Source organism: Nomascus leucogenys, chromosome 12, assembly GCF_006542625.1.
Source record: "Nomascus leucogenys isolate Asia chromosome 12, Asia_NLE_v1, whole genome shotgun sequence".
Classification (NCBI taxonomy): Eukaryota; Metazoa; Chordata; class Mammalia; order Primates; family Hylobatidae; genus Nomascus; species Nomascus leucogenys.
Genome location: NC_044392.1, coordinates 85503426 through 85516814, shown reverse-complemented (window position 1 = coordinate 85516814; position 13389 = coordinate 85503426). Strand labels below are relative to the sequence as shown.

Sequence of the window (13389 nt, the reverse complement as noted above, 5' to 3'; positions counted from 1 at the left end):
TAAAAAATAAATTGAAAAAAATGGATAAAATATTGTCAATTTGCCTAATTTGTAAACAATTAGTATGAATGGATAGCTTTCTCTTATTCTTTCAGAAGATGAAACCTGCCCTCTGATGCCTTATTAATACTGTTAGCTTTGCAGTTTTTTCTTATGGATGGTATATAAGCAAACTTTAAAACTGGATTAAGTTGGCCAGGTGCAGTGGCTCACACCTGTAATCCCAGCACTTTTGGAGGCCGAGGCAGGTGAATCACCTGAGGTCAGGAGTTCGAGACCAGCCTGGCCAACATGGTGAAAACTCATCTCTATCACAAATAAAAAAAAATTAGCCAGGCTTGGTGGTGGGCACCTGTAGTCCCAGCTGCTTGGGAGGCTGAGGCACGAGAATTGCTTGAACCTGGACAGTGGATGTTGCAGTGAGCCAAGATCACACCAGTGCACTCTAGCCTGAGTGACAGAGCGAGACTCTGTCTTAAAAAAAAAAAAAAGGCTGGGTGTGGTGGCTCACGCCTATAATCCCAGCACTTTGGAAGGCTGAGGCCAGCAGATCACAAGGTCAGAAGTTCAAGACCAGCCTGGCCAACATAGTGAAATCCCCTCTCTAATAAAAATACAAAAGTTAGCCAGGTGTGGTGGCAGGCATCTATAGTCCCAGCTACTTGGGAGGCTGAGGCAGGAGAATCGCTTGTACCTGGGAGGTGGAGGTTGCAGTGAGCTGAGACCATGCCATTGCACTCCAGCCTGGGTGACAAAGTGAGACTGTCTCAAAAAAAAAAAAAAAAAAAAAAAAAGGATTAAATTAGATTATCACAAATAACAAATTAAATACATTCTTCCTTTTTTATGTAACAGGAGAAGAATTTCTCATGAGCTGCCTCATATAGAGCAATAAACTTACCAAAAGGAAGAAAACTGAATGTTTGTGATATAGTATTTAAATCTCAAATCATAACTTGGAAATCCCATTTTTAATAAAGTACAGTTCCAATTGCAATTTTTTAAACTGTATAACCTATTGATTTCTTTGATTTTTTTTCATGCTGTATCTTTTTATCCTGAACAGAGATTTGAAATTGGATAACTTATTGCTAGATACAGAGGGCTTTGTGAAAATTGCTGATTTTGGTCTTTGCAAAGAAGGTAATCGAATGTTTTTAAGTTTCTTTTCTGATTCAAAATTACTGTTTCTTTGTACATAAGTAGTTTTCAAGTTTGTCTATGGAAAACAAACTGTACTTTTAACTTTATTCTTCATTAAGACATTGTAGATATAATGAAAACATTGCTTATATAACCTAATTATCACATTAAGAATTTGTTCTGTGAATACAAATAAGGTTAGATGTATAGAAATCATAGTAAGCTTCTCTGCGTGATTAATAATTTTGTCACTACTTTAAGGAAGTATTGATTAAGCACCAAAATCGTTTATTCTGGTGAGACTGTACACAGTGAATTTCATAGGCCTGATAATTTCCTTCCAGCTTCTTAAAGCTGGAAACATTTAAAAATAGAAAATAAATAGAGATAGGTATCTCATGTATGTTTTTTTGTATATTCAGAAGTAAATAAGTAAATTGGGGAAATTTGAATCAGAGGTAACATAAGAAAGGATAAAGATCATGGGCTTAGGCACCAAACAGTTCTAGGTTTGAATTATGGCTTTGCCACTATTTGCTGTTTGTCTTTGGAAAACAGTTTTAACCTCTTTGAGTCTTATTTCCCCAATTATAAAAAAATGGACATAGTTCTTTCTGTTTACTAGTACTAACATTGTCTATCTCCCTCTGCACTGGTGGCTTCTGTTTGCTATTTAGCTTTGTTTCCATAGTACATAACACAGTGCATGGTACATCTTAAGTATTCAGTGAGTGAGTGATTAATAAGTAGTTGGATGAATAAATGAATGAACTCTGTAGATATATGCCCATCACATACCCACTGACCTAATTGCTGAATCAAGTAAGTTTTTTCTTGACTGGGCTTCTTTTTATTGGACACTGTTGATCTAAATGCTTTTGTTTCTCAGCATCTCTCCTTAGCCGGCTGCTCTTCACTGCAATTTTTTGACTAGCAGCTATGTCCTAATGACTCCCAAATCTATTATTTCCTTTCCTATGGATTCCAAAGATATATATTCAACTATCTACTAGACAGCTCTGCCTGAACAGTGAAGAGACACCTCAAACACTAGCGAAACAAAAATCATTTATTTTCCGCAGGTAGTCTGGGAGTTGGTACCACAATCCCCTCAGTCTTCAATCTGAAAGTAAGGAATTATCTTGCGTTCTATCCTGTTCTCTACCTTCCATATGTAGTTATTCACAAAATTCTACTGCTACTTAACCTCCTGAATATTTCTGAAATCTATCATTTCCAGTCAGCTCCTGCCACCCATCATCTTGTTTTGACAAGACAGATATAATAATCTCCTAATTGTTCCTATTTCTAGTCTTTTTCTATCCCAAATCAACCTGCCATGTAATTGCTGAATTGCTTAAGGAGTCCATATAAATACACATCGGACCATGGCACACACCTGCTGAAAACTCTTCAGTGGCTAGGATAAGGTGACATACAGTGCCCTTCTTGATCTGTCTGCCTTCCTCTCCGGCCACATCTCTTGCTGCTCTCTGTTTAGTGCTTTTTGCTCCAGCAACAATGAACTGCTTATAGTCTATGTCTCTCTAGCACTGTCACCCATCCCAACTCTTATTTGCTGACTAACATCTGCTCATCCTTCTCATTCAACTCAAGTATAACCTCTGCAGGCGAGTTACCAGAGATTCCCTTTTACTACCCCAACTCCCAAGTCTGCTTTAGGAGCCCTTCTTCACTATTCTACATTATCTTGCTCTTCCCTTGTTATTATAAAATTATCAATAAATATCCATTTTCCTCCAGTCTCCTGTCAGCCCCTTAAAGACTGTGTCTTACTCTCATTTTTGTGTTCCCACTACTTGGCACAGGTGCCTAGAACATAAAAGGTACAGAAAATATGTGTGTTGAATAACCAGACTTACTAATGCATTATCATAAAAACATATTTAGTAGATTATATAGCTAACAACTTTTGAGTGCTTACCGTGTGCCAAGAATTTTGCCAAATGCTTCATATGCATATCTCCTGTAATTTATAACAATCGTATGAAGGTAGATAGTTTTTTTGGAGGAAATATTTTATTTTTTATTTTATTTTTATTTGTGTAAATTTATAGGGTGGAAGTGCAATTGTGTTACATGCATAAATTGCATAGTGGTGAAATCTGGGCTTTTAGGATATTCATCACCCAAATAACATACATTGTACCTATTAAGTAATTTCCCATCATCCACCCCCCTTCCACCTCCTCACCTTTCTGAGTCTTCCTTGTCTTATCATTCCACACTGGTAGATGGTATTATTAACCCTCATATACAAGTGAAGAAACCTAGGATTTGATGTTAGACAACTTTCCCAACCTCCCACAGTTAACAAATGACGGAACTGGAACTTAAACCAGGTATTTATTAATCTAGAGCCTGATATTAACCACTTCCATGGAGTTTTACCAGTCTACAAGAAACATAAGTTATATTTCTTTGTTAATTAACTTTTTCCTAGTTTTGTCAAAGTTACTAAAAGGCTGGTGCAGAACTTACATAGATATTAATACCATATCACTGTTTTTTAAGATAATATTTTATTGAAGAAAATAAAAATCATTATGGTAGTGTTAAAGAAATTTTGCCAAAAAAAATTTCTCCACTCCGTGTGCTAACGTATCTAAATTGTGCCCTTCAAGTCTTGGTTCATAGACACAAATTCATTTCTATTTTATAGTCACTATATATGCATACCTAATTATTCATAATTTAGAATTGAGAGCTTTTCTTTAAAATTCTTAAAAAGATGACACTTATGACAAGTTTTTAACACTTTGGAATACATAGAGATAATATCTTCAACATGTAGACTATATATTTGATTAACATATTAATAAATTATGAGGAACATATATTTAAAAACTAGTTAGCTAAAATGTTAATACAGGCTGAGTATCCCTTATCCAAAAGGCTTAGAATGAGAAATGTTTTGAATTTCAGATTTATTTGGATTTTGGAATATTTGCATATATAAATAATGACATATCTTGAGGCCAAGACCCAAGTCTAAACACAAAATTTATATATGTTTCATATATACCTTATACATAGCCTGAAGGTAAATTTATATAATATTTTTAATAATTTTGTGCATGAAACTAGTCTTGTGTTAAGTACCTGTGGAATTCTCTATGGCATCATGTTGGTGCCCAAAAAGTTTCAGATTTTGAAGCATTTTAGATTTTGGATTTTTGGATTGGGGCGTTCAACCTGTACTCTCCCTTCCCTCCCCTCCCCTCCCCTCCCCCTCCCCTCCCCTCCCTCCCCTCCCCTCCCCTCCCCTCCCCTCCTCTCTCTCTCTATATATATTATATATATTGAGATATATATATTTTGTTTGTTTGTTTTTTGAGACAGAGTTTTGCTCTTGTCACCCAGGCTGGAGTGCAATGGCACAATCTCAACTCACTACAGCCTCCGTCTCCCAGGTTCAAGCAGTTCTCCTGCCTCAACCTCCCGAGTAGCTGAGATTACAAGCAGGAGCCACCATGCTCGGCTAATTTTTGTTTTTGTTTTTTTTGTAGAGACGGGTTTCACCATGTTGGCCAGGCTGGTCTTGAACTCCTGACCTCAGGTGATCCACCTGCCTCGGCCTCCCAAAGTGCTGTGATTACAAGCATGAGCCACTGCACATGGTCCTGTCTCTCTGTATTATGTGACACATTTGGTCAGCTTCTGATTATCCAAGGGTTTGCTTTTTGGTATTTTCGAAACTTACTTTTTTTAGAATGTTGTTTTTATAATGAAGTAAATAAACTTATTTAAGATTGAATTGGAAAGATGATGGAACTTCACAATCAGTTCATTTTGTTGTAATTTCTTAGCTCCCTTGTAATGACAAGAAGAAAAAGTAACTGAAAAGAAACATGGCTATCTTATTTCTATTTACCCATTAATTAGACAGTATAGTTGCTATTGCAGTTTTTGCTATACCAGTCCTTACTGTTTTCTTGAAATGTCTTAGATATGTCTGAATTTGTTCACCATGCACAAATGTGCAACTTTAATTTTGCCTCCCAAAGATAGCTTTCATTTTTTTTAATGCTAGATTTGTTTTCTTTGCTAACAAATGTTTACATTTTATCTTTTCCAGGAATGGGATATGGAGATAGAACAAGCACATTTTGTGGCACTCCTGAATTTCTTGCCCCAGAAGTATTAACAGAAACTTCTTATACAAGGGCTGTAGATTGGTGGGGCCTTGGCGTGCTTATATATGAAATGCTTGTTGGTGAGGTAAGCAGTGTGAAATAGGTAAGAGAACAGAGGAAGGATGATTGAAATAATAAAGCATGTCATTTATAAAACCACCTAATACTGTCTTCAGTATGAATGGAATTTAAGTTTTATAAATATTTATAGTATACTAGTAGTCAGCTATCTTTCTGTAATACCTTCAATAAAGGTTTTTATGTGGTTTGTAGAATGCATTATCAGTGCTTTGAAAATAGTTCCTTGTATTTCAGTATTGTGCTTTGATTATGTTTTCTGATTTTAAGACATAGTCATTTTATAGGGAATGGAATAACAGAAAGACTAATAAAAAGAATGTACTCTGTACCTGTAAAGAAAAGCCCACTATAGATTGGTCAGAAATAAATGTTACCTTCGACTTCCTCCAGACTTCCATCTGAGCAACACACTCTGCATCCTTGCTTCACCAAGAAACTACTGAAGTTCCTGGGGAAGCAAAGTAGAATTTCGTAAGAACAAAATGGATGGAGAGAGGAGAAAACCTATGGTGGCTGTGAAGGCCCTGATGCCATGTATGTCAAATTGATATCATCCGATGGCCATGAATTTATTGTAAAAATAGAACGTACATTAACATCAGGAACGATAAAAGCCATGTTGAGTGGCCCAGGTCAATTTGCTGAGAATGAAACCAGTGAGGTCAATTTTAGAGAGATACCTTCACATGTGCTATCAAAAGTATTGCTACACTAACAGCTCCACCGAGATTCCTGAATTCCCAGTTGCACCTGAAGTTGCAATAGAACTGCTGATGGCTGTGAAGTTCCTAGATTATTAAATAAAATACAATTTTAAAAAAATGAAAGAAGTGTTACCTTAAAAAATGGTAGAGGTGAAAAAATTTGCATTTTTTTCCTGTTTTCTATAGATTAACTTAAATTTCTGAGGATAATTGAGTTATACATAGAAATTATTACCATTAGGAAACTGTGAGTTATGTTAAATAAGGCAATAATAGGAGACTAATAATTTATTATGTTATAAAGTGTTAGAAATGTTGAATTGGGGTGAAATTGGGAAAGAGTAAATCTTTTAATAAGTAATTGAAGATTTCTTGAAGGGACTTGAACTGGAGATGCAAGAAAAATTGTTTTAAGGGATTGGTTCATTATTCTGCAGTTTCCCCATGCCAGCAACCTCCCTTGTACACTTGTAAGTTTGAAGAAGTTAGCGGCTGAATGAACAAATTATCAAATTGAATATCAGAAATTTCTAAAATTTTGTTCTATGCTTGTCATTTATTGGCACTTACCCCAAACAAACAAATGGTTTTAGTTTCTCTGGATGGATAGCCCCTTTTGGTATGTCAATTTGAACTGGATTCTTTGGAAAAGGAGGAGAAGTATGGCTAATTAAAATAAAATTTATCATGTGCTACGCAGTGTACTGTATGCCTTAAATATTAGTTCCTTTAATTTTGCAACAGCCTTTAATAAGCTCAGTACTGATCTTAAGCCCATTTTCAGAGGTGTAAATAGAGATACAAAGAGATTAATGACTTGCTTAAGGTCACACAGCTCTCATACGGTGGAGCTGGAATTTTAACCTTGTCACTCTGGCTCCAGAACATATCTAAAGCATTATGCTTTGCTGCTCCAGGATAGGATCTTCAGTTCATCCAGCCTTGTTTCTGTTCTTAAGACTAGTGGTCCAGATCTAAATTTTTCACCTCTATTTAGAAAAGCTGTTGTGCAGTGTTTAGGTTGGAAAGATTTATTTTAGCTCCAGTCCACAGTGGCTTTTACTTTCTGAGAGTGCCAGAAGTTCTCATAAAATAGTTAATCTGCTGTAAGCTCTGGCATACTTGAACTCCTCCCTACCCCCTTCCTTTATTTTAAAAGTAACATTTTGGAGGGTTTTTTTGGTTTTGTTTAATGTAATATTCAAGTAAGTATGAGACGTATGAGATTCAATTGTGTGCTTGCTTAAAATTTACTCTCCATATTAGAGATGACATGTGCAAAATATGAGTTTATTACCAACTACTGTAGAATTAATCGCCAGTTGAATCTACTCCCTCCTATTATAAAGCCACTGGAGGGTTTGGCAGAAAACAAGGAAGCTCCTGTTTCATATTTTTTAAAAGGGCTAATTGATTGAGCTCTTTATTACCTAGAAGATAAAAGACAGTGGATTTGGCTATTTCTTCACAGTTGTTTCTTGCAGTTTCTTTTTAGTATCTCTACAAGAGGGTAGCTGGGAAAAGAACTAAACTTAAAACTCATCAGTCTACTTCATAATTTTATAGCATTAGTGAAACGCTAGTGATAACTCCTTTTTAACTATGATAAAAGTAAGGTGTGGCTAAAGTTTATGTCAGATTTCTCTATTACAAATAATTGTAAACTCGCTGGATATATTATACATGTTCAGATTTGTATACTTCTACTAGTTTTGATTACTGTAAAGACTCCAGGAATAAACAGACATCCCAAGTCCCCTTTTTCCTGTCTCAGATGGGAGTGAAGATACCAGAGAGATTGAACGTAATGCTGGACATGGTTTTAGATACTATCAGTGTTGACATCTGAACAGACTATTGGTTTCCTTTAAATGTGCTTAAAACACATTTGTTAGCTTTCGGTTGTTAGCCCTGTTTGCTTACAATCTATTTGCAGAAAAAAGATACTACATATTTTAAGAAATGTATAGATATTTCTTTGCTATTCAGACTTGTAGAGTGAGTTTTCAAGTAAAAATTGTTCAAGCAGAAGACAAAAGTGCTGTCTTTGTATTATCTATTGAAATTCCCATAGAGAATCCTAGTAAAATAAAATTTTCTCCTGACTTACTGTTTCAGTCCCCAGAAGAATTAGATTGTCCATGTAGTACATTTGATTTATGTATTTTGAGTGTGCTACATTGTCCCATGTAGTATATTTGATTTATGTATTTTGAGTGAGTGAATGAACAAACTCTAAGGTATTGGTAACTGAAAGCTTTGAAATTTTCTTAGCTATGAGCAAGATTAGAAGCTCAGCCTTAAGAAGTTGGATTCTGAATTTATTTTCACAGATTCCTTAAAGATTGCTCACTTTCCCTGGATATTGCTTTCTGCTTATTATTCTTTAAAACTTAATTGGGAGGGGGGAGGGACAGCATTAGGAGATATACCTAATGCTAAATGACGAGTTAATGGGTGCAGGAAATCAACATGGCACATGGATACATAGGTAACAAACCTGCACATTGTGCACATGTACCCTAAAACCTAAAGTATAATTAAAAAAAAAAAAATTTTTTTTTCTCTGGGTTGTAGTCCAAGAAACTGATTTCTATCTAAAGATTGTAATATGAGCACTTGAGTATGAGGGAAATATATTTTCATTCAGTTTGCTTTCATATATTTCGAATAATTAACATGACCAAATTTTGTTCAGCTGAAAAAAAAAATAAAACTGGTAAATAAAAAAAAAAAAAAAAACTTAATTGGAAGCAAGCAGCCAAATCAAATCTAACGAGGCTAAGTAAGCCTATATTTCTTCAATAGCCAGTGAGAAAGTAAGGTTCAAGATACTGATTCATTTCAGTGATTTTAAGGAAGTAAATGATATTTAGACATTTGTTTCCTGATTTTAAAAATGACTGAGTGATTTTTAAGCCATCTGAAATTCTGAGGCAGGCAGTCACATTTGATAGTCACGTTTTTAGCATAGTTGAAAGTTTATTTCTTTGTGAATCAAATTGTCATATTGAATATAATGTAACTGCTTTTTTGTGTCTCAGGGTCATTATGAAAAATGATTTTAATACTGAGCTTATGGAAATGCCCTAAAACTTTTTGTGTTTAGAGCATTAAACATGCCTGGCAATGTGTGCTTTTTGGGTTCCTTTCAGTCTAATTTTGTTGGCAGCTGCTTCTTAATACAGTCATTATGCCTGCTAATCTCTAATTGTGTTTTACCACCATTAATTTACTATTGACTTTAAAATCCAAAGCACATTTATATCTGATGTATTTCCTCAGATTGCTTTCCTTTATTATAACATTTATTACCATATTAACCTTATCCATTTTCTTCTGTCTTTATACAAGATTGAGGTTCTTCAGGATTGTATCTATTATCTAAACATTCCCTACTATCTGTTAGACACTCTAAAAATTGACTGGCCAAATAAGTGATTGAGTGAATGAAATAAAATGGAATGGAGTGGAATGAAATTAAATGAAAAGTCATATCATATATGAGATAGACAAGTTTTTTGTAAGGGTCTATAAAATTTAAAGATTTCAGAAAGAGTATATGGTGTATTCCCTCTGTAATAGATACATATCTATTGTCACTTCTTATATTTCTTTTGTTGTTGTTGTTGTTGTTTTGGTAGGCATGGGTTTGTTGTTTTTTGGGTTTTTTTGTTTGTTTGTCTGTTTTTTCTTTTTCACTGCCTGGATCTTGGTTGTACTTTGAATAGGTGATAAGATTTTACTGCCTTAAAACTTGCTTTAACTTACTCAAAGTTATTTCTTCTAGTCTCCCTTTCCTGGTGATGATGAAGAGGAAGTTTTTGACAGTATTGTAAATGATGAAGTAAGGTATCCAAGGTTCTTATCTACAGAAGCCATTTCTATAATGAGAAGGGTAAGAATTAAAATAAGGATAAGAATTTTTTAAAGACTACTTTAATTTTTTATACTAAAGAAAATTTCCCAGTAGAACTTTAGAAGTTGTTTTTCAGTTCATAAATGTTGCATGGCTCAGACAAAAACAGACAAAATATATCTTAAGTTTTTTAAAGTAATAATCCTTATTAGTGAATTTTATTCTATTGCTTTTATTTTAACTTTTTTATTTTACATTGTGCTAGCTGTTAAGAAGAAATCCTGAGCGGCGCCTTGGGGCTAGCGAGAAAGATGCAGAGGATGTAAAAAAGCACCCATTTTTCCGGGTAAGTGTGACTATTTAAAATTTTTTATGAAACTAGAGCGATTAGATGTAACAAACTAAACTAGTCATTTTTTATTTTATGATCCAGCTAATTGATTGGAGCGCTTTGATGGACAAAAAAGTAAAGCCACCATTTATACCTACCATAAGAGGACGAGAAGATGTTAGTAATTTTGATGATGAATTTACCTCAGAAGCACCTATTCTGACTCCACCTCGAGAACCAAGGATACTTTCGGAAGAGGAGCAGGAAATGTTCAGAGATTTTGACTACATTGCTGATTGGTGTTAAGTTGCTAGACACTGCGAAACCAAGCTGACTGACTCACAAGAAGACCTCTTAAAAATATCAACCCTTCATTTGCTCTCTGTGCCACCAATAGCTTCTGAGTTTTGTTTTGTGTTTTTTTTTTATTTTAATTGAAACGTGAAGATTTGTTTAAAAGTACCATTCTAATACTTCTTCAAAAGTGGCTTCTCATTGTACTTCAGCGTAAATATGAGCACTGGAAACAGTTTCATGGAGTTTAAGTTGAGTGAACATCAGCCATGAAAATCCATCACAAATACTTTTGGATCAAATAGTCTATTTTAAAAAAGAGAGAAAAAAACCACTTTTTTATAGTCCCTAGCTTTGCCATATGCCCGCCTTAAGTGGAAGGAAAATTAATCACTTAACTATGTTTTACAAAAAGAAAAAAAGGGCTTGGAATGCTATTACTGTTCACACAAAGTACGATTCTGTTTGAATAAGGCAAATGCTCCTTTTTTTTAAAAAAAAGACATTACTGTAATATTAAAAAACATGGCAGTTTGTATACAATTTGGGGCTTGATTTTTTTTAAAAAAACAGAATGAATTGATGTCTTATTTTATAAATGTTCTATATTTATTAGGAGAAAACTTTATATTGCCTTTTTTATCAACCATGTAACAGAGGCTTATAGCTTTCCAACAGAGCTGCTTGCCAAACAATTTTTTTGTTTATTAAACAGTGCTGAAACAAACAAGATCAGCATTTACTCAAGATGTTAAGAATGAGGACTTTTAATCAGCTGAACCAAGATATTGTTACCTGTATGCATTCCCAAAGTCTAGATGCTCAGTATGTTCAGTCATATCTTCAGAATCAGTGAACCGATTACCCCTTTTTTGATATTCACTCTACATCTGCCAACCTAGTTCACCTTGGTTTTGTGTCTGCTGTAGAAGGGAACTATAACTTGGTTAAACCGTAGGGATTATCATTGTATACATGCTGTGAACATGTATATGTGCAAGTTTTAATGTATTCTATGTTGTAGGCTTATTATTTAATTTTACCACTTCATCACTTTTGTACAGTGGCCAAGCAGACACCTCAAACTCCAGCATTTACATTAAGTGCATTTGTACATTTTAGGCCACTGGATCCAGATTTTATATTGGCAGTTATTGAGGGCAAAAGCAATATATTGTAACAGAATGTATAAATATTTTTGATAAAACAGTCTATATTTTATAAAAAAATGAATTATAACACTAAAGCTGTACCTCAAAAGTCTCAAAAATAATTTGATGAAATATTTTATACAACTCTTCAAAGGATCCGTCTGTGGCTTTTTATACTCTTCTAGGGTTGTCTTTTTGCAAACCATGACTTTCCACTTGCCTGTAGTTTTTTGTTTGTTTTGGTTTGGTTTGATTTTATATTTTTTTCTCCTAATCTATTACTTTATTGTTTTTTCTTAGTTTAGTAATAGCATCTTTGATCCTGTGCTTAGCATGTTAGGGTCATTATACCTCAGGAACAGCAAGCTGTTAAGTACCCATACTGAATTAACTATTTAATCACAGTAATCTTATCACCTATTCAAAGTACAACCAAGATCCAGGCAGTGAAGAAGAAAAAACAAACAAAAAAAAAAACAAAAAACAACAAACCCATGCCTACCAAAACAACAACAACAACAAAAGAACTATAAGAAGTGACAATAGGTATGTATCTATTACAGAGGGAATACACCATATACTCTTTCTGAAATCTTTAAATTTTATAGACCCTTATAAAAAACTTGTCTATCTCATATATGATATGACTTTTCATTTAATTTCATTCCACTCTATTCCATTTTATTTCATTCACTCAGTGGAATGGAATGGAAAACTGAAGATTGGAAACTCAATTTTAAGGTGTAAATTTTACACCTTAAAAATTGTTCAGGTGTAAATCTTATGAGAAACATGAAAAAGCACGCTGATTTATGGAGAGTTGAGCTAAAAACATTTATAAATATTTGCTGGGATGTTTTAGCATCTTTTCATTGTACTCTGAGAACAATTAAAATTGTCCAGAGATCATTTATATTACCTTCCAAATTGTTTATTACCCAAGATCCTTTGGGAGAAAATCTTATAGAAAGGGGGAACAATATGTGGTTTAAAGTTATTTTAAAATGCCAGTTAATTTCCTTGGCAAAGGACAATAGAGGAACTTAGCCTAATTGTCTGGCTTTAATTTAAACAGTGTTAATACAACATTAAAATAAAACACTAAATACTTTTGAGGTACAGTCTGCTCACTTTTTCGGTTCTCAAACAGCAAAGAAAGTAATGTCTAAAATAGGCTTTTAGCATTAAAAACTGACAGCATTTTGTAACTACACAGTGTACAGAATTTTTTTTAATTGAAGTCAAATCACTAAAAAAATTAGAAGGCAGGGTCTATTTACACAATTAAGCTGAAAGCACTAATTTTTTGTAGTTTAAAATATATATATATTTTAGTCAGATTTAAAATTTTAAGCTTTATAGAGTGTAAATATATTTTGCTATTACTGTATGTGTATGTGACTGCTCAAGCACTTTGTAAAGAAATTTGGATATTTTAGAATGGTACACTATGCATTCAAATGAAATGTGCCTTTCACTATGTCATTCTAAAAAACAAGTGTTTTTTGCAGTCATAAATTATCACAAATGCACAAATTAAAGTCTATATAGATTGAAATTTGTAACTTTGGTTTTATGTATTCTTTCCTTTTATAAACTTCCTAATGATTAAAATACACTTTAACTTTTCTGTGTTCAAAATCTCAAAGACTAAACATTCTTGCAAGTA

General features: G+C 33.8%; 1 protein-coding gene and 1 pseudogene across 4 annotated transcripts in view; both read left to right on the top strand.

The window, feature by feature from the left end:
• The window catches only part of PKN2 (protein kinase N2), a 142269-nt gene extending 128880 nt beyond the window's left edge, over window positions 1-13389 (top strand). For all 3 annotated transcript variants that reach the window (XM_030825099.1, XM_030825100.1, XM_030825098.1), the window contains 5 exons: window positions 1067-1143; window positions 5243-5385; window positions 9876-9983; window positions 10210-10290; window positions 10378-13389. In XM_030825099.1, the coding sequence (XP_030680959.1) occupies window positions 1067-1143; window positions 5243-5385; window positions 9876-9983; window positions 10210-10290; window positions 10378-10581 (613 nt within the window). In that variant the 3' untranslated portion in view covers window positions 10582-13389. The remainder of the gene's footprint in view (window positions 1-1066; window positions 1144-5242; window positions 5386-9875; window positions 9984-10209; window positions 10291-10377) is intronic.
• On the top strand, window positions 5422-8473 carry LOC105739186 (annotated as a pseudogene). The gene has a single exon (XR_001115093.2). The product of XR_001115093.2 is annotated as an elongin-C pseudogene (transcript).